We start from the raw sequence: 21638 nt of genomic DNA, 5'->3' as shown, positions 1-21638 counted from the left end.
TTAGTGGGCATTCGACATCTTAAACACAGGGAGACTAACACACTCATATTAAGAAGGAGCCCAAAAAAAAAATGTAATTTGGGATTGGTGTGGTAGTTCAATAATAGTTCTTTAGTGGAATGAATTATTATTGATGAAATTAAGCTATGTGTTCGAGGCGAACACGGGATGCTTAATTTCATCGGGAGACCAAAACCAATTCCTCCTCTCGGTCCCTATCGTAGCCTCTTGTATATAGATATTTATACCCACCGCATACCCACCTTCTTACCCACTCTTTGGTAGCCGGCCAAGCTAGCTTGGAACCCAAGCTAGGGTCGGCCAAGACCCAAAGGTTGAGCCAAGTTGGTGGCCGGCCAATGCTTGGAGTCCAAGCATGATGTGGCCGGCCACATCATATTAAAAAGGATTTTATTTATAAATTTTTTTCTTATGTGGATTCCATGGTTTTAAAAGAGAGTTTAAAATTTAAATCTTTCCTTTTATAGCTTTCTACAAAAGTTTAAGAAAAGATTTGAAATCTTTCCTTATTTGTAGATTAAAAGGTGGATTTTAAATTTTAAGAAAACTTTCCTTTTTAACCATGTTCATGATTTAAAAGAGAGTGTAAAAAATTAAATATTCTCTTTTATAAGTTTCTACAAAAGATTAAGAAAAGATTTGCTATCTTTCCTTATTTGTAGATTGAAAGAGATTTTAATTTTTAGAGATAACTTTCTTTTTATCCACATGTTTAAAAGAAAGTTTTAATTTATAAAATTTCCTTTTTATAATCCACCATGAAGGGAAAAATTATTGAAGAAATTTTTTATAAAATTTCCGGAAACAAATTAGGAAGTTTTAATTCTTGTGTAAATTAAGATTTCCTTGATTTGGGGATTGTAGGTGTCCGACCATGGATATTAAGAAAAGAAAATTATTTTTAATTAAATAATTTTTTCTTTTTCATGACAATGGAATTAAGGAAGTTTTTATTAAAATTTCCTTATTTGCCAAGACCAAGGAATATAAAAGAGGGGGTAGAAGTGCCTTCATGGCTAACAACTCTATTCTTTTCTTCCTCTCTTTTTCTCCTTGGTGTGGCCGGCCCTTAGAGGTTCTCCCTCTCCTCTTCTCTTCTTCTCTAGTGGCCGGTTTTATCCCCTCTTGGAGCTCTTGATGATGGCCGGTTCAAGCTAGGAGAAGAAGGAGAGAAAGGAGATTTTGTTTCTTGCATCCCTTGGAGCTTGGTGGTGGTGGCCGGACCTCTACTTCTCATGGAGAATTCTTGGTGGCCGAATCTAGCTTGGAGAAGAAGGAGCTTGGTGGTTCTCGTCTCAGAAGATCGTTGCCCACACAACGTCCGAGATAAGAAGAGGAATACGGTAGAAGATCAAGAGGTTATTTTACTTACAAAGAAAGGTATAACTAGTAATTATTTTCCGCATCATACTAGTTTTCTTTGTATAGTTATTTATGGAAATACCAAACATAAGAGGCATATGATTCTAGAGTTTTCAAAATAGTTTTTTTTGAGTTTGTGTTTTCTTCTTTTTCGAATTTGTGATTCGATTGTTCCTTTTGGTTAACCTAGAGTTATTTAAGGAAATGAATATTAGCTTTCCTTAAAAGGCTTTGCCTAGGCGGTGGTGGTTGCTCCCATATCCAAGAAGGTCATGTGTCTCGCCATGCAGTCCTGGAAGCTAATTTTGGAAATTAATATTTATTGAATTAATAACTTAGATAGATTTGAATCAATAGTGTTAAGTTCCGCTTGCGATTCAAATCTAAACCATTAAGAACAGATAAGTTAAATTTGGAATCAATGATGTTAAGTTCCGTCTGCGATTCCTAATTTAACTTCTAAAGAACACAATAGGTTATTTAAGGAAAGGTTCGACACTTATACAAAAATTTTGTAAAGTGGAACTGGTACGATTTTCTTAGGACTAACCAACAATTGGTATCAGAGCTAGAGTTTGCCTCTGTGTGTTTGGTTTTCAAATAGGTTATGCACATGTCATACATAATTTAGGCACATGTCTTCAATTGGCCTAGGGTTTGTTCCTTTCCGGAACATGACCTCACTGTCACTCCTCTCCAGTTGCTTACTTCAACCTATTTGCCAAACATTGGTCCTCCAAACCTGTTTGGATTTTTCTGCTTAGCATGAGATTGACTCACCAAGACTTCCTCTGGACCTTCAACCCTACAGACCTATCGAGCTTCTCTGCCAAGTGTCGACCACCCACTTGGGCTTCCTGCATGATTTCCATGATCTGCTAAGAATTTTCCTTCCTAGCTACAACTAGAGCTTTCATAGCTGATTAAGTAAACAGTATACACATTTAGTTAACTTGTTAGACCATAATAAGACTTAAGTTGAACCTTTGACAACATCAAAACTCAGGTTCGATTCTGGTGCACCTTGTACCAATAATCTTCCCTTTTTTGATGTTTGGCAACTAAGGTTCACAGTTAAGTTAGTAGCATATAAAAAGATAACTAAACAAGCATTTTCTAACTTCACTCTTCTCCTGAGTTTAATAACTCTCTCTGAATTCACTATCTCTCCCTCTTTGATACACATCAAAAATAGGGGAAATATAATTAATAAGTTTTAAAAATTGAGTTTAGAGAAAAATAACTTAAAAATTTTGAAAATTTCCTAAAAGACATGGTGGTTTTAAAATCTTTATAAGATTGCTAATGTATAATTTTTGAAAATAAATTCGAACCATTCCAATATGTAAGATTTAAACAGATGGTTTGAAAATAGTGATTGGTTTTAAAATTTTTAACAAGAATACTAATGTTAGATTTTTAAAATCTAAATATTTTAAAATGATAGAAAATTATTGTAAGGATACATTCTAAAAATTTGTAAAATTTTGAAAATTATGAAAAAAATTTAGTTTAATAGATAAATATATGAAAAAAATAAATTTTGAGAAAATAAATTTTAAAAATATTTGATAATTTAGAAAAGATAGATTAAAGATAAACTTGAAAATTTTGTAAAGATTGAAAAGTATCTTGAAAAATTGGTAACTAAAGTACAAATTATTAATGATAGATCGACCTTATAGTTATCGTTGACAATGAATTTATGTTATTAGTGGACTGAACCAGGTGTTCGATCGACTGATTGGATATATTTAACGTTTTGCAAAATTTACGCTAGGTTAGGTCGACCGAATCGAGGGTTCGGTCGACTGAACTTTTTTAAAATAAGTTTCAAATTAAATTTGTTTAAGATTAAGGTATTTGAAAGTAATTATGTTCATTAAGTAATTAGTAATTTTAAGTTTTAAGTTATACTTTAATTTGAATTTTTAATTAAGTTTAGTTTTAATCTAATTAAGTTTAGTATAATTAATTAAGTTTAGTATAAATTTTAATTAAGTTTAGTTTTAATTTAATTTAAGTTTAGTTTTAATTTAATTTCAGTTAAGTTAATTTAATTTAAGTTTAGTTTTAATTTAATTAAGTTTAGTTTTAATTTATTTTTAATTTAAGTTTAGCTTTAATTTAAGTTTAGTTTAAATTTAAGTTTAATTTAATTATGTTTAGTTTAATTTAATTTAATTTAAGTTTAGTTTTAATTTAAGTTTAATTTTAATTTAATTAAGTTTAGTTTAATTTAATTTAAGTTTTGTTTTAATTTAATTAAGTTTAATTTTAATTTAGCTTTAATTTAATTTAAGTTTAGTTTTAATTTAATTTAATTTTCTCAGAATTAATGTTGATTAAACTCAAAAATTAAAGTATTAATTAATTTTGGTTAATTTTGAATAAATGTTTTAATTGATTAAGTTAAAAAAATTTATCAAAAAGGTTGTTTAGCTTCCTAAGGATAAGTTTTCAGTTAGTGACGAGGCATATGACCTTTTTGTATATCAACGGTGGATAACTTTCTGAATACTTTCCAAAATAGTCCTGCCCAAAGAATTTAATACTAGATTTTGGTCTAACTAGCCCATGTTTGACTGGGGTAGCTTCAGTCAGATCCACTAAGTCTAGTGCACCAGGTAGAATATACAAGATTCAACCTAAACATGCTTTCGACAAAGCTCCATTGACGTACTATCATCTCAATCCATTATGATGCTATGTTATTAGAGTTTAGTAAACTTTTTTAACTAACCGTTCTAAACTAAGCAGAAAAGTAAACCTAATTCTAAGCATGTATAGTTGATTAATCAAGTTGGTTGAACAATTTTTCTATTTGTTCTCTTTGAGTTACAGCTTAGATATGGTCTATCTAAGTAGTGAGTTTGACTCTTAGGGATCAAATATTTGTTTGGTTTGATTGTTTTGGTTAAGCATTTTTTAGGAACTTGGACTTGATTTCTAACATTTTAACTAATTAAATGTTGGATCCCGTAGTTGTTTTGATGTGATCAACCAAGTTTATGTTATGTCATGTTTGTCTGATCCATGTGTCTAAGTGTGCAGGAGCGCAGGAAGTCGAGCGAAAGACGCAGCTAGCGAGAAGGATGACACAGGAAGGGAGCCGACGAGCTCGGTGCGTCCGAAGGACGAGATAGCTGCGGAAGAGTACACCGGTGAGCGTGAAGAACATGTGCGGCGTTCTAGGGACGTAAAACCGGGACGGAAGACTGCTCGAGGAGAAGGCCGAGAATTGAGTTCGGGTGAGCCCTATTCCAGTTGGTCGAAATCACCCAAGCAAACCGAACCAGAGCAAGTCAACCGGGAGTTGACTTGACAAGTGTTCGGTCGACCGAACGCCAAGATCGGTCGACCGAACTCCTATCAACAGAAGGCAGCCGTTGGTGACACATTAGCAGACACGTCAGCAACCAGCTGTTGGATGATTGGTCGACCGGATCCTCTGATCGGTCGACCGAATCCTCTAATCGGTCGACCGAACCGGAGATAAACCCAAGACTCAGTCAAGCATTCTGATCGAGCCAGCTCAGGGAAAGATCGTTGGCTGATCGGTCGGCCGAACAATGGGATCGGTCGATCGAATGCAGGCTCGATCCTCACAGTCTGCATTTGGACGGAAGGCTGGCCAAGTACGCAAGTTCGGTCGACCGAACCTGGGGATCGGTCGACCAATCCCTCTCGAAGTCAAAACCTGATCCCGAAGATCAGGTGATCTGATAAGCTCTGGAACCCCTATATAAAGGGGTCTCGAATAGTAACGAAAGTACAACTCTGTACTTTGATTTCTTAGCAACTTCTGTGCTTTTCAATTGTGTAAAAGGCTTTTCCGCCTTCAGAGAAGGAGACTCTACTAGTGCGCCTATTCAACCGCCTTGGATTAACAACCCTCTTGGTTGTAACCAAGTAAAAACCGCTGAGTCGTCTCTTTTCTTTTCTGTTATTTATTTTATTATTCCTGTTGCTTTATCTTAGAGTTGACATTTTGAGGAGGGTATACTTTTTGTGTTACAGGCAATTCACCCCTCTCTTGCCGGTCCCGCTGCACCAACAAGTGGTATCAAAGCTCAGCAGCCTCGGTAAGACTAACCGCCGTCTGAAGCACAAAGATCAAGACAATGGTCGGCGCGAACATTCATCCCCCGAAGTTCGATGGAGATTTCGCTACATGGAAGCGAAAAATGGAGGTATTTTTTAAAATTGAATTTGATATACTCTTAATAATGAAATATGGATATGAAGCGCCAAGAGACAAAGAAGAGTACAACTGGACGAAGAAGGAGCAGGCCGATTTCGTGGCCAACGGAAAGACTGAGTTCCACCTGCTCAACGTTCTGCCACCTCAGGAGGTAAGTCGGATCGGAAGATACGACTCCGCGAAAGACCTCTGGGAAAAATTCCTGGAGCTTAACGAAGGTACCTCCGAAGCGAAGCTTGCAAAGCGTGACATCCTCTGGATACAACTAACAAACCTCCAAATGAACAATGGCGAGAAAGTAGCGCAACTTCAAGAAAGGATTAAGGAGCTAATAACTCAACTAAGCAACCTTGGAGAAGAAGTAACGAACCGAGACTCGATTCGGTACGCACTCAACGTCTTCCCTAGAACTCCAGAATGGGCGTCCTTAGTAGATGCATACTACATCTCTAAGGACTTCGAGGTAAGTACTTTAGAAAATTTGTTTTCTACTTTTGAACTTCACGAATCTCGAGTTGTAGAGCCCAATGGAGTAGAGAAGACTAGTCAAAACATTGCCTTAAAGTCAAGAATAAATGGTTCTGACTCCGAAGCCTCGATCGACGAATCCGAAGTGGCTCTATTGGTAAGACGTTTCAATAAATTTTTAATACTAATAAATTTAAATCACAATCGAGGAAACATCAACGCAACAAAAGGACGGTCCTAAACTACAACGAGAAGGAAGTCGAGCGGAAGACGCAGCTAGCGAGAAGGACGACACGGGAAGGGAGCCGACGGGCTCGGTGCGTCTGAAGGACGAGATAGATACGAAAGAGTACGCCGGTGGGCGTGAAGAACGTGCACGGCAATCGAGGGACGTAAAGCCGGGACGGAAGACTGCTCGAGGAGAAGGCCGGGAATTGGGTTCGGGTGAGCCCTATTCCGGTTGGCCGAAATCACCCAAGCAAACCTAACTAGAGCAAGTCAATCGGGAGTTGACTTGACAAGTGTTCGGTCGACCGAACGCCATGATCGGTCGACCGAACCCCTATCAACAGAAGGCAGCCATTGGTGACACATTAGCAGACACGTCAGTAACCAGCTGTTGGCTGATCGATCGACCAGATCCTCTGATCGATCGACCAAACCGGAGATAAACCCAAGACTCAGTCAAGCATTCTGATCGGGCCAGCTCAGGGAAAGACCGTTGGCTGATCGGTCGACCGAACAATGAGATCGGTTGACTGAACACAGGCTCGATCCACACAGTCTACATCTGGATGGAAGGATGACCAAGTACGCAGGTTCGGTCGACCGAACCTGGGGATCGATCAATCGATCCCTCTCGAAGTCAAAACCTGATCCCGAAGATCAGGTGATCTGATAAGCTCTGGAACCCCTATATAAAGGGGCCTCGAACAACAACGAATGTACAACTCTGTACTTTGATTTCTTAGCAACTTCTGTGCTTTCCAATTGTGTAAAAGGCTTTTCCGCCTTTAGAGAATGAGACTCTACTAGTGCGCCTATTCAACCGCCGTGGATTAACAACCCTCTTGGTTGTAACCAAGTCAAAACCGCTTAGTCGTCTCTTTTCTTTTCTGTTATTTATTTTATTATTCCTGTTGCTTTATCTTAGAGTTGAAAGTTTAAGGAGGGTATACTTTTTGTATTACAAGCAATTTACCCTCCTCTTGCCGGTCCCGCTGCACCAACATTAAAGACAAATATGGTTTGCTGGTCTTATTTGGATTATAATCAAGTCCCGATTTGTTGTACACAGCTCATTGCGACCAAAGTACCATATTTAGACACTTGGATCCCAGTTTAAACTTTTCCAACATTTTCCTGAGTCGCTCAACTTGACCTTTCAAGTTGAAATTTTCTTCCTCGTGTTTTACAACTTGAGTTGAAGTTCCAACTTGAACTTGGTTAGTCGAGTTACTCAAGTTAACTTGCTCCTTAAGGTGATCTATTTCCTTAAGTAGTAAGTTATCTTATTTTTCAGATTTTGATAATTTTTTAAACAAGCATTTAACTAATTTAAGTAAGTTTGACTTGGAATAAAAAGTTACCATATTGGGACCTTTGAAAATGAATATGGATCGGTTGCTTCTCTCGGACTCTGTGTCGGTCTTGGACTCGTACTCTTCCTCAGACTCGGAATTTTCATTTCTTGCCATAAAAGCAAGATGGCTCGAGTGATTCGGCTCTTCAGCATTGGACTCCTCGGAGGATGACTCGTCCCACGTTGTTTGGAGGGCTTTCTGTATGATCGAAAAGAATTTAGATATCTTCACAATGACATGATATTGTCCACTTTGGGCCTAAGTCCTCATGGTTTTGCTCTACCCAAAAGGCACCATTCCAATGGAGATATCTTTTCTCTTATAAACTCATGATCTTTCCCATGTGTTTTCAATGTGGGACTATGTTTGCAACCTTACAACCCCAACAATCCCCCCCTCAAACAAAGGACCACAGGCTTCCTATGTCCGATCCTCGACCCACCATGTCTTCCTGTGCCTTGGTCCACCCGACCTATTAGGACTTTCTTACCTAGCCCATGATCTTTCTCATGTGTTTTCAATGTGGGACTATATTTGCAACCTTACAACCCCAACAATCCCCCCCTCAAACGAAGGACCACAAGCTTCCTATGTCCGATCCTCGACCCACCATGTCTTCCTGCGCCTTGGTCCACCCGACCTATTAGGACTTCCTTGCCTAGCTGCAACTAGGACTTCCTGCATGGTGTCTGGTCATCTTGATCCGAACATAGAAGCCCTCACTTTCTTTGTTCAAGGTCAATATTGTACCCACATAGCTCAATCAGACCATAGCTCTTATGCACAGTTGGCAGTTAAACCTTCTTGCATTCCGGGCTCTGATACCAATGGTAGGATTGAAAAGAATTTAGATATCTCCACAATGGCATGATATTGTCCACTTTGGGCCTAAGGCCTCATAGTTTTGCTCTTGAGCTCTACCCAAAAGGCCTCATTCTAATGGAGATATATGTTCTCTTATAAACCCATGATCTTTCCCATGTATTTTCAATGTGGGACTATGTTTGCAACCTTACAACCCCAATACTTTCTTCCTTCTAGTTGATTTTGGTTTTTCCTCCTTCCGATTAGGGCATTCGTTTTTGAAATGCCCCTTCTTGTTTCATTCATAACAAATCATTTCTAATTTGTTTTGCATCTGGTTGATTAGTGCTTTCTTGGTGCTCCTTTTGAACTTCTTTCTTGTTAGTTGTTTTCAGACTATGTTGACCAACTCTTCTTCATTGGTTGAGTTTGAGTCAGACTCACTTTCTAGTTCATTATTGATTCTGGTCTTGATTTCTTTGCTTGATCTTGCATACAAAGCAATACCTTTCTTGGCTTGACTCAAGTTAGACTGTTCGTGTAATTCTAATTCATAAAAATGTTCGTCTAATTTAAGAATTGAAAGATCCCTTGAAACTTTGTATGCACATACTATTGATGCCCACAAAGAGTTTCTCAGAAAGGCGTTTAGTGTCTACATTATTATGTTACAATTCTCTAGGTTGTGTCTGACCAGATGTACACCGTTGAGAATATCTTTTAGTCGAGCATGTAGTTACGTGATCGTCTCTCCGAAAAGCATTTGAATATTAAATAAATTATTTAATAGTAAATCTCTCTTATTTATCTTAGATTCATTGGTTCCTTCGTGTAGCTTTACCAGATGGTCCCATAGTTCTTTTGCATTTTCGTACGGCTCGACTCGTTTAGTTCTTCCATGGTTAGCCCGCATTGGATGGTATTGATTGCCTAATAATTTAGTTGCACCTTCTTGATCATCGGAGGAGTCCAGTCTTCTGGTTTTATGGGCTTTCCATATATTATTGGAGGAGTGTATACTTTGAGTATGGTGAACCAAAGCTCGATGTGAACTTAAGGTAACACTCCATTCTATTCTTCTAGTAGCTAAAATTCTCCCCTTTGAATAATGGAGAGTGGATGGTACTATACCCTTCTTTGTAGGAGTTCGACATCCTTGCTATCAAAGAATAAAAACAGAAAAAATTTCTAAGACTCTCGTCTTGGGATTAGTAGTGCGAGATAAAGAATTAAGTAAAAAAATAAAGGAAAAAAAAAGTTTTTTAAAAAAAAATGCTCAAAAAATGATTAAGTAATTTCAGAGCTACAAGGCTCTGATACCAATTAAAGGATTGAAAGATGTGATGGGGGTGGGAGGTGAATATCGCACGTTAAAGACTTTATCTTTTGAAGCGTTGAAACAAGAGTAGTGCAGGGAAAACTAAAGAACACGTTTTGATTATTTAGTTCGGAGCCTAGGTTGACTCCAACTTCAAGATCCGCGATCCTTGATCGCACAGTTGGGTAATCCACTAAAACTTTTCTTTCTGAAATCTTCAGAAGAAGCAATGCGTACAATATGAAGAATATAAGATAGTAACACACTACTATATTTTGGAAATTATAACAATGCAAGCTTAAACAAAAGTTATACCGACACTAGGTAGAAGATGAAGCTCGGTAGGCACTTCTAGATAGAGCAGCTTGCTTGTGAAGATGAAGCGCAGAGTAGCAGAATGAACAGGAGCTTTGCATGATGTTGACTTCAAAAAAATGGATTCCTTGCCTCGGACCTTGAGCTCTGCTTATATAAGCCTTAATCAGTCGACTGAACCCTGTGTTTTCCTTCCTTGCTCAGATCTGATGTTCGCATATTTATGAGCTTTAATGGTTTGGTCGACCGAACACAGGGATCGATCGACTGAACAGTCAACTTTCCTTGTTCGTTGAGATTTGCACTTAATGCACCATTAATAAGGTGATCATTCGGTCAGCCGATCCCCGTGTTCGGTCGACCGATCCGCCTGACTTCCTTCTTTGCTTCGGTTTGATCTAATCTGCACTAAGTGTCATATCATCAAGGTTCGGTCGATCGATCTGCTGGTTCGATCGACCAATCAGGCTTTAATTGGACTCTACTTTGTTTTTCTCTGATCTAATATCTGGTCTAAGTCAATCTGGTTCGGTCTACCGATCCCCAGGTTCGATTGATTGATCATGTCAGCTCCTGCAAAACATAGTTAAACAATATATATCCCTGAAAAATAAAGGTTAGCACAGTTATATGATGCATGAGTAATATTTGACAATAATACTGTCTTGATCTTAACTTGAAAATCTTCCCAGTTTCTTCAGTTAGATCAACGACCTAGAGTTTATTCCTTTCCGGAACACGACCCTACTGTCGTTCCTCTCCATTTGCTTACCTCAAACTACCTATCAAACACTAGTCCTTAATGTGCATAGATTATATATAATATTTTGTACTGTTTAGTGTGCATCCTTCTTGTATTCGTTACCTATGATCTATATTTTTGCACCCTTTATCATGTTGATTTCAGCATAATTACTATCTTACGTCCAGAGATCTGCTCGGTGCTTGTTTTAACTTTTAGGAGTAGTTTAGAGCGGAAAAGAATGCTAAAGACATAAATGAAGATTAATTGAAGCAAGGAATAGAGTGAGCAACTCATCTCAGAGGAAAATTAGACGTGACCATGCTTTAATTCATGGCCAAGGACCAAGAAAAGACACTGGCTATGCCAAATAACACGACCAAGAAGTGGACTCAGCACAAATGAAGACTAGGTGAAGCAAAGCAGAGCTGCTCTGCTTTGGCCGTGCCAAATGACCCTAGTGAGTGAAGGTAGGTTGTGGAAGTTCTAGTGAGTGAAGCCGGACCCTAGTGAGTGAAGCTAAGTGGTGGAAGTCCTGGTGAATGAAGCTAGGACCTAGTAAGGGAAGCTAGGTGGTGGAAGTCCTGGTGAGTGAAGCCGGGCCATAGTGAGTAAAGCTAGGTGGAGAAAATCCTGATAAGTGAAGCCAGACAATGGAAGTCCTAGTGAGTGAAGCTAGGCAACCCTAGGGAGAGATAACCCTAAGTTATATGTGACCAACTAGTTTCCAGTCAACCGCGTGCGGTCGACCATACCAGCAAATCTTGAATTCTGTTAACACTGTTTTACCTTACCATTTTATCTATTGTGCTAACTCAGTGTTACAGGGAAGTTCAACTAGGTTGACGGGCCAACCAGATAGCTGGCATGAAGTACAGATTGGTCGATGGGCTGATCGGATATTTGGCAAAAGATAAGTAAAGGTAAGTTACTGGAGGAGAGTGACTGTGAGGATGCGTTCCAGTTGAGGGACAGTAGACGTCGGTCCAGTTTAGGTCCATTTGGGATCCTTAAGCTGAGACCTTGACTAGTTCCTGGTCTTGGGAGAACGGGAACTAATTACTCTTTTTATTATTTGTCTATGTTTGTGTTAACACTTGTCTTGTAGTTTATTTGGACTAACACTTGTTTACAGAGCAAGAAAGCAAGCAAGAAAGCAAATCTGCCTTTGGATGAACAGTACCTAATGGCGCCTTCCATGGCTATGGAAGGCGCCTTCCGCTGGATAAATCTTGGCCGAAGTCTTGGATAAGCACCGTAGTGATCAGGATTGATTTTGCCTCATTGGAGGCACACTCCATACTTATGGAAGGCGCCCTTCAAGCCTTTTATAAGGCAGTCTCGAGTGTGCATTGAAACATCAACTACATACGAGCTACTGCGTGCACATTTGAACCTCCGACTGCTCCTGGTTCCTACTGCGACTCTACTGCGAAGCTGCTGAGCCAGATGACTACTCCGAGGAGTTTTGATCACGCTCGGTAGATAGAAATCAACACAAAGCGCTGTCATTTCTATTATTGAAGTGTTGGTAAAAAAAAATTTTGTACTTAATTACTATAAAAGGACAAGTGCAGGGTGTTGCACTTGGCCTAACTTTTCTTATACTTGATTCTCTCTCCGGGGGTACCGGAAGAGATTTTTAGTGGATTACCCATCGATAGATCCGCTGGACCTGGTCCTTGGAGTAAGAGTCACCGAAGGCTCCGAACCAAGTAAAAACCGCTTGTGTTCTTCTCGTATTTTCTTATCTTCAAACTTCTTACTTTACGTTGCGTACTCGTGTTTTTAAAATCGGAAAGAAGAGTTTTAGAAAATCACGTGATTCACCCCCCTCTCTCACATGTATTACGATCCAACACTTCTAACTTTTGATGATTGTGTACTCATACTCTGGGGACCCCACCAATCTCTCATAATAATTCGATTTGTTTGCTTTTAGATGCTCTAATTTTGTCAAGTGATTCTCTAATTTCTTTCTTAATGTCATCTGGAACACTAACACAAGGTGCAACCCCTTTATGAGTTTGAGCTAAATGTTCTATTGGGACCTTGACGCCGCTAGGGGGGTGAATAGCATCTCACCAAAACATCGCTTTCTACAATGGTTAGTACGCACAGCGGTATACAAAAACAAATTCTAACAATAGAAAGCAAATCTAACACGTTGATTTAACGTGGTTTGGAGATAAAGCTCATACTCCACGGTTGTCCGTAAGGTGGACGATCCCGATCCGTCGATGGATGACTCCCAGGAGAACTTTCGGCTAGCTCGCGTAGCTCATTGTGAGTGGAGAAATCTCGCCACAACCTCGTACAAGCATGTTAGATCACTTGGGCACTTGGAGACTCTAATTAGGGTTAACCACCACTAATTTCGTCAACCTTGGCCAAGCATCCCTAGTACTATTAAATAGAATTCGGGAGGAAAATACCTACTATTTTCCCCACCACCAGTCGATTGGTACAACCACCAGTCAACTGGTTCTAAGTGAAATTCGACCGTTACAAGTCAACGATCGGCTACCAGTCGACTGATGAAAACACCAGTCGACTGCTACAGTAACACTACAGTGTTGTTACAGTAAAACCTTAATCCTAGGATTTAATCCCCAAGTACATTCACTCAGCACTCGTTCTCACCCGACCAACCTAGACCTAACCTTCTACCCTCCTCCATCAGCCCTGCGTCCCTCGGATGCCTCCCCATCCTTCACGTCTTGTCTTCTGGAGTTTCCATCGACCTTGTTATTGTTGTCGGGTCTTCCTTTGCCAAGAGGCCGCACCTCCGGGACTTTATCCATTGCCAAGTCACACTTAGACTTACGTTGCCAAGACTACATGCTTGGACTTACACTGCTAAGACTTATCCTTGGACTTTCCTCTTTTGCCAAGATCACACTTAGACTTTCCTTGTTGTACATGTATCCTGCACACTCACAATGCATATCAAATACAATAATAAACCTAACTTAAATTTTTGCTCAAACATCAAAATCTAGGGTCACTAGATTGCTCCAACATGTTCTTTCAAGAGAGTAATTCCTCCATTCGATATATGATGACAAAATTTGCACCGAACAGATTCCCCCCCCCCCCCCCCTCTCATTTTGATAACAATATTTCCAACCAATATCTTTTTTATCCTTTTTTGACAAATTCATAGACATTGCAAATTCTAACTAGACAATTAAAATCCTAGAAAAACAAAAGAAAAAAATTAGAACAAATAATTAATTAATTAGAAATAAATCTACAAAAAAAATTGGAATCAATCCAGGGCATCTGGATCGATCATTGGATTGATCCAAGGAATCTGGATCGATCTTGTCATCGATCCAGATGCCCTGGATCGATTGAATGATCGATTCAGATCCTTTCTATTCGAACAGAAAGGATCTTAATCGATCACTCGATCGATCCAGATGTCCGACTTTTGGAAATAGCAAAATCTCTTTTGCTCCTTCGAGAAACAAAAAACGAAAAGTAAAAACTAAACAAAGAAAATGAAAGGAAGGAGAAAAACTGACCTCCAATCGTTGTCCCTCGCAGGCGTTCACAAGTCATCGCTCGCCGCTCGCCGCTCACCACTCACAAGTTGTCGCTCGCCGCTCGCCGATCACCCGTTCCTAGTCGCTTGTCGCCTGTCGCCTCTGCCCTACCTTCTCGACGGTTACGATTCCACTTGCCTTTGCCTCCTCGTCTTTGCCCTAGCTATTTTGTAAGCAATTTACAATGATAGCACTCGCTATGGGCCGCTAGGTCACGATAGCGCACGCTATGTGCGCTATCGACGTTTTTGTCCCGAATAATGTGGGCTATTCGGGACAATCACTAATCAGTGAATGCTCCACAGCATTCGTTAATCGTAGGACGCGATAGCCCTATTCGCCGCTATTGAAAACCTACTTTTCACTACTACTCTTAAATTACAAACCTCACCTTAAAATAATTCAAACTTTTTATTTAACTTTTTTATTTTACAAACCTCTCACGTAAATTTTACATTGGAAATGCCTAAGAACCCTTTCGTTAATGTAGATATTACATTGGAAATGCCTAACAACCCTTATCATTAATTATGACATGTAGATAAGATCATCACATCATAACAATTTACAATATTCTATATTTAATTATTTGAGTGCATTGACACCTCATACAATATTGTCATTATGCAATCCTTGTTGATCAGCAGCGGCAGTAGAAGTAATGTTTGCAGCAATGTTATTAGAAGAGGGTTTGCATTCATGCAGCATAAAATTGCATGCAGCAACAGCCTCAGCCACAGTGAGGAAGATCCATTGCTGCCCAATACTTTGCAGCAGTTTGGCCTTCTCCAGCTTCCTCATCACCTCACTTCCAGGGTTTGCAAGCACCAGCTGCATATAGATAAATTCGATAATAAATCAACCATCTGCAATGGTTTTAGCTAGGATGGAAGAATATATAACTAACTATGGTTAATTACGTACCTGAAGCTCTCTTCTTTCCAAGTTCTTCTTCAGCTCCTCCAGCAGCTCAATTCCACCTGTGTCAATACTTCCAACAGCTGCCAAAATATATATAGGGAACAAATAAGTTTTAAAGGTTATTCTTTTGTTTAGAAGAAAATTGAAGGGTACTTAATTAGAAAACTCACCACCCAAGTCTAATATCACATAGTGTAAGCTTGTCTCTCCATTACATTTTAGCTTCTCCTCTTCTTCATCGATCCACCTTGATATCCTAAGTGATCATTATATTTTCAAATTTATATAACAATATCGATGAAGAGGAGCTTTGACACAACGGTAAAATTACTACTACTTTGAGTAGTAATTACCTTTCTCTCAAGTAGCTTGCATTAGCAAAGTACATTGGAGCATCCACTCGAAGTATGAGCACACCAGGCACACCTTGAGCCATGGAGTATTGATCCATGCGCCGATAGGTCGATGAGTTAGGAAGGTTGCCTAGCGATGTCGTCCTTGGCCTCGCGACGAATAAGAGAACCCTAAGAAGGGAAATCACAACCTACATACAATTTGAATTAGTGAATCGGGGCGCTCGGGTGGGCATTCGGGCACCCGATCGTCCAAGAGTATGCAGGGTAAGGAGGTACAAACTATTGTAATGACTAAGTAAGGATATATACTTACTGCAAGGACTAATCCGATCTCAACGCTCCCAAAGACGACGCCAAAGTAAGCGGCCATGCAGACGCAGAAGTCGACCTTGTCCACCTGCCACAGGTGAATGGCTGCCTCGTAGTTGATAAGGCCGACCATGGCGGCGACGATGATGGCGGAGAGGATGACCAAAGGAGTGTAATGAAACAAGGGCGTCAAGAACAGCAAAGTGACCATCACTGCCGCCGCCATCACCACGTTTGACACCGCAGTTTGGCAGCCGGCATTGTAGTTCACCGCCGACCTTGAGAACGGCCCGGTCGTTAGATAGCACGAGGTCAGAGATCCAACGACGTTCATCGCCCCGAACGCGACCATCTCTTTGTTGCCGTCGATGTGATAGTTCTTGAACATGGCGAAACTCCTTCCGACGGCCGTCCCTTCCTGCAGAATCAGTGAATCTTAATCGTTCATTCTGCCGCACGCGATTTATAATCAAGACGAAATTAGCGAGAAATGATCGAGCACCGCGAGGGCGATGATGCCAGTGACGATGCCTGTCTTCAGAGCAACAGCCGTATGTGGCCCCGTGAACACTAAATCGCTCAGTGAAGGTGGATTTATGCCCTTCTTCAGATACCCAATCTACATATATACATATATTCGATCGAAATGAACAAAAAATTAAAAGAATAATTAAGTGAAAGAAAGAAAGAAAGAAAGAAAGAAAGAAAGAAAGAAGACTCACAACTTGTACGCCATGGTTTTCTGCATGAGTGAGATAGACGAGAAGGCTTCCAAGGATTACTGAAAGCAATGGCGCCGCCGCTGATATCCAAAAGAATTTTGGCCCCTTTTTGCTCTGTTTTCGAGTATAAAGTTCAATTATTAATTATTTTCTCGAGACAAAAAAGGAAAAAGATTAGCTAGGGAATAATTAATAGTTAATTATTTAATTCAAAGAATAGGAATGCTCACAAGACAACGTGTGAGGAGGAGGAAGAAGAGGAAGCAGCTGCCGAGAACAATACTTTCCCACCGCCACTGTAACAGTTGAAAAAAGTTATAACCACCTCCAATAATTACATTATTTTATTCAAAGAGAAAGAATCTGCAATACTGTAGCTATATACTCCACTGAAAATTATCATTAATTATTCATGTAATTTTAGGTATAGAGATAATGAAGAACCTGGTGGGTTTGGGAGAAGACAGAGTGCAAGACAGAGACGAGGTCAGTGGCTGTGGTGAAGTGTGGGAGGCCGAGCATGGCCTTGAGCTGCTGAAGGCACACCACTGTGGCAGCTCCGCCCATGAACCCTACAATGGTTGCATGGGAGAGGAAGTCCACTATGAACCCTAGCCTGGAATTTTAATTAATTGATTAAAATATTGAAGTTGAGTGAGGTTAATTATCAGCTCGAATTGAAGGCGCTTCTTGCCTTAAGAGGCCGAGGGAGGCTTGGAAGACGCCGGCGAAGAAGGTGGCGGTGAAGGCCAAGTGCGTGTACAGCGTCGGATCCTGTGCCGGAGAAACCTCCTTCCCGAGCATCGAGGCGATGAGCAGTGACGCCACCGCCACCGTCCCCACCGCCAGGTCCTTCGAGCTCCCCATCATCGCGTACACCAGCGGCGGCACAAAGCTCGAATCTACTCCATTAATTACCTCCTTATTCATGCCGGATTAAGATTAATTCTTATTAGTTGAGTGAGTACGTTGGGAATTGCGGCTACTCACATAGGCCCATCACCGGCGGCAGGTTGGCGAGCTTGGCGTAGCTGATGCCCTGCGGGATGGCGAGGCTGGCGATGGTGATCCCGGCGACGAGGTCGGACCTGAAGAGGGAGAGGTCATAGCTGGGAGCCCAATTGAGGACCGGGAACAGGTAGGCGAGGCTGGCCACCGTGCGGCGGCGCCACCCGCGCGCGTTCCGGAACTGCCGCAGGGGGTCGTCGGGGAAGAACGTTTCCTTCAAGTTATCTCCCAGCGCCTCTGCGAATGGGCGCTGTGGGGGAACCGGCACTCGCCGAGGGAACTCCGGCGAGGGTACGGCGGCGGAAGAGAGGAAGACGGCGCCGGGGTGCTCTGCCATTCCCATTGTAAGCGGCAGAGGATGGGGAGGAGGGTATGGAAGTGGGTGGGTTTATATAGAGGAGGAGGAGGCGAGGTTGAGTGGGGAGTGGGAGGTGGGACCCGGGCGGTGAGAATTGGGTGGTCGAGATTATGGACGTTGGAGACTAACGCTTTGCTAGTCAGTCCAAACCCAAACAAAGCAGAATTAATATATTTATTTTAAAAAGAATTAAACAAAATCGAATAAGCATAATTGAATGCGAACCAAATATTAAATTCATTCAAATTCACATCTTAAACTTCATAAATTTTTAAATTTTATTAGTAAAATAGTTTTTATTAATCGAAATTTATTTTTAAAAGTATATATATATTTGAGAAGATATAGTGGTGGGCCAGCATGGAGGAGAGAATCCGTAAAGAATCTGAACGTGTGGATGGATCCATGGAACGGGGCTTGTAAAACAAGATATCTTGCACTTGGTTGGACTTGGCGCCGCGTGGCAGAACAGTGGGGATATGTGTCGTGCTTTGATTTGATTGGCTTTACGCCCAACTAAAGAGGACCGTTTGGTACAAAATATTTTGACCAGTCAACGACATTTGAAAGGGAATCAAGCACCACCAAATTTAAAACTCAAACTTAAACTTAAACTTAAACTCAAAATCAAACACACTTCAACTGAGCGAGTAAACTCTTAGGGAAAATATCAAATTTAAGTTATATGTGTAAAATAGGGTTTATTGGCATATATAAGACTTAGATGAAACCTGATTATCAAAGTTCATACGACATGGCGCGACTTAATGCTTAGATTATGACAATTCAAGTCTATAGACACTAAAACGTTTAAGGAAGAAGGATTGATCTATGGAAGTTAACACCTTCCTCAGATATACATATGGCACCACCATATAGTGCCCATTTTACTAAAATTACAAAACACATAGTGAAAGTAGAATAGACTAAAAATGCAATGAATACAACTTTAAACTCGTGTGGACAATATATATAATAAAAAGTGAATGGGTGAAGGATACTTAATTATAATTAATATGACTTATAATCCTAACAAAAGTTAGTGTAATTTGGTGCGATAATGGAGTTGATAATGATAGAAGCACGTAGCTAGCTATAGGTAATTAGTTAGTAATTAATTATAAAGTAATCAGATCGCCAAAAACATCAATTCGCCTTCACTAGATGAATCAAGGCAAGTTCACTTCAACTTCCCCTGGATCTCTTCCAATCCCCCACTATCTCAAAAGAATGAGGTATGATTCTTAGTGGGAAGGAATTGAATAGCTTAATAAAATTATAAAAATGTTTATGTGGTGATTCTTTTAACTAACATTCTCATAATGATCTTATGATAATTTTGAGTTTGTCACACGTGTGATTGAATACATTCTTCACTAGATGATGAGTAATGAATGAAGTTGATTTCGGTTTGCCTTTGGTCACTTACTAACCCCCCACTTCTTCAAGAAAAGGGGAATAATTCGTGGTGGGGAGCAATATTCACCGACTAGGGTTTGACTTTGAGAATGAATAATAGTTCACCAATTATGTATGGAACAATAATTGTATGTGTGTGTGTAAAGTTTAATGATTATCCATTTACTTGAGGGAGAACAAGTTGTAAAATTGAGCTGAATAAGCATTTAATTTTCAATTTAAAATGATTAAATTTATTATTTTTATTTCTTTTAGATTCTATTGGTTCTTAAATTATTGTGGTGTTTCAAAATCATTCCTTTTTTTTTCTCGTTCTTTCCTCCGGGATGATTATGTCGATCCCCTCACATATGTGAAGGAAGATAAATTAAGGAGTCAATTTATATATAATTGACTGTTAAATGACTAAGAATAATTTCCCGATGACATGCCCTCTCTCTTGCTCCTCTTGCATGACCTAATTGAACTAGCCCTTAATTGTTTTTCTCAATTAAGTTCAATTTGCTAATATAATCACATTTTTATTATCAATCCTATTAAACTGAGAATTTAGTTGTTATTTCATTCTCGACGTTCACCGAGTGTGAACAATGAGGCTTCAACTCGATTTGGTTGCGATCAAGTGAAGAGAAGGCTATGTTCTCATTTTGTTACCCTAGCTAGGAAGGCGGCTCTATGATTTACCCTATTTCAAAATGTATGAAACCGTCTGAAAAACCGCTAAAATGACAACTTTATTTCTACCGCCAGAGTAAACATGTAAATGACAACCGGAGAACAAGTAGAACACACTACCACCAGTGTCATGAATCTGACTTGAAGAAGTTGAATAGAATAGAGTTAAGTCGAGTCAAAGTTCACAAGAGAATGGTAACCCGTCAATGAGTCGATTTTTTGCTGAGCCAATTCGACGGACTGGGCTAGTAATCGATATGAGTCGGGCCTAAATTTAACTGACGGATTTGAGGGTTCGAATGGTTGGTTCAACCAGTGGTTAACCACTGGTTTTAAATCGCCCATTCAACTGGTACTGGTTAACCGTAGATTCGGCTTTATTTTAATAAAAATAATAATTTTAAAATTAATTTAAGGTGGTGTTTGGTTTAGGGATTTAGGAACGAGGAAATGAATTCATTTTCAAACTTTATATTTGATTGATGGGAATGAAATTAAAATTTTGGAATGAAATAAAAAAATTTGGGTTTTGATGAAATCCACTTCTTCCTTTGAGTTTTGATGGAAATGAAAATGAGAATTAAGTTTTGGATGAAAATACCCTTAATATATTTGTTTAATTTTTCTTTCATATCACTTTTTCTTTCCTTGTTCTGTCTCATCATACTTTCTCTCTCCTCATCCTATCATCACACTTTTTCTCTCATCAATCTCTCCCATCATACCCCTTTTCTCTCTTAATTTTCTCTCATCACACTTTCTCTCTTTTCATTATCTCCTATCATACTTTATCTCTCATCATATTTTTTCTCTCCTCATCTTTTTTCACCATACTCTTTCTCTTCCATCACACTCTCTTTCATCATTTTTTTTTATCATACTTTCTTTTTCATCACACATGGACTCTCTCCTCTCATTTTCTCTCATTATATTTTCTCTCTTCATCATCTCTCATCATAATGTCTCTCTCATCCTGCTTTCTCTCCCATCACCCTGGGACAGGTTGGCGAGGGCTGGGGGTTAGTGTATTCGCCTTTTTTCACCATGCTATCTCTCCCATCACACTCTTTTTCATCTTTTTTTCTTATCATACTTTTATCTCTTCTTAATTTCTCCCATCACATACTTTTTCTTCTCATTACACTTTCTATCTTTTCATTTTTTCTCATCATACTTTCTCTTTCATCATATTTTTTCTCTTCTCATCCTCTATCATGCTCTCTTCCATCATGTTCTTTTTCCTCATTTTCTCTCATCACACTTTCTCTCTTCATTCATTCATCTCACATTTTCTCTCTCATTATATTTTCTCTTTTATCATTTTCTCTTATTATATTTTTCTTTCACATTCAACTTTCTCTTACATCTAATTTTTTACTCTAATTTTCCTCTAAGGGTAAAAAAAAAATTTATGTTTATTTTGATAGAAAATATTTAACTAAATAAATATTATTTTTAATAATGATACTTATGCTCATATTCATTCTCATTCATAATATTAT

The 21638-nt window shown here is 39.4% G+C and overlaps 1 protein-coding gene across 1 annotated transcript; it reads right to left on the bottom strand.

The window, feature by feature from the left end:
* Window positions 1-14760: 14760 nt before the first annotated feature.
* Window positions 14761-18054, bottom strand: LOC121986216 (sulfate transporter 3.1-like). The gene is made up of 11 exons (XM_042540077.1): window positions 17667-18054; window positions 17371-17578; window positions 17121-17292; window positions 16907-16972; window positions 16677-16790; window positions 16457-16573; window positions 15959-16372; window positions 15643-15833; window positions 15460-15545; window positions 15293-15369; window positions 14761-15199 (listed from the first exon to the last, which is right to left on the bottom strand). The coding sequence occupies exons 1-11, from the start codon at window positions 18025-18027 to the stop codon at window positions 14975-14977; spliced, it is 2031 nt and encodes a 676-aa protein (XP_042396011.1). The 5' UTR covers window positions 18028-18054; the 3' UTR covers window positions 14761-14974.
* Window positions 18055-21638: the final 3584 nt, after the last annotated feature.

This window comes from Zingiber officinale, chromosome 5B (genome assembly GCF_018446385.1).
Source record: "Zingiber officinale cultivar Zhangliang chromosome 5B, Zo_v1.1, whole genome shotgun sequence".
Lineage (NCBI taxonomy): Eukaryota > Viridiplantae > Streptophyta > Magnoliopsida > Zingiberales > Zingiberaceae > Zingiber > Zingiber officinale.
The sequence above is the reverse complement of the archived record's forward strand: the minus strand, read 5'-3'. Positions and strand labels throughout refer to the sequence as shown.

Excerpts from the sequence above, each read along its gene's own strand:
- LOC121986216 (XM_042540077.1), bottom strand. The coding sequence starts at position 18,027 with ATGGGAATGGCAGAGCACCCCGGCGCCGTCTTCCTCTCTTCCGCCGCC. Across the intron at positions 17,293-17,370 it reads GCCTCCCTCGGCCTCTTAAG|GCTAGGGTTCATAGTGGACT; the intron begins GCAAGAAGCGCC and ends TTAAAATTCCAG. Across the intron at positions 16,791-16,906 it reads TCCTCCTCACACGTTGTCTT|AGCAAAAAGGGGCCAAAATT; the intron begins GTGAGCATTCCT and ends ACTCGAAAACAG.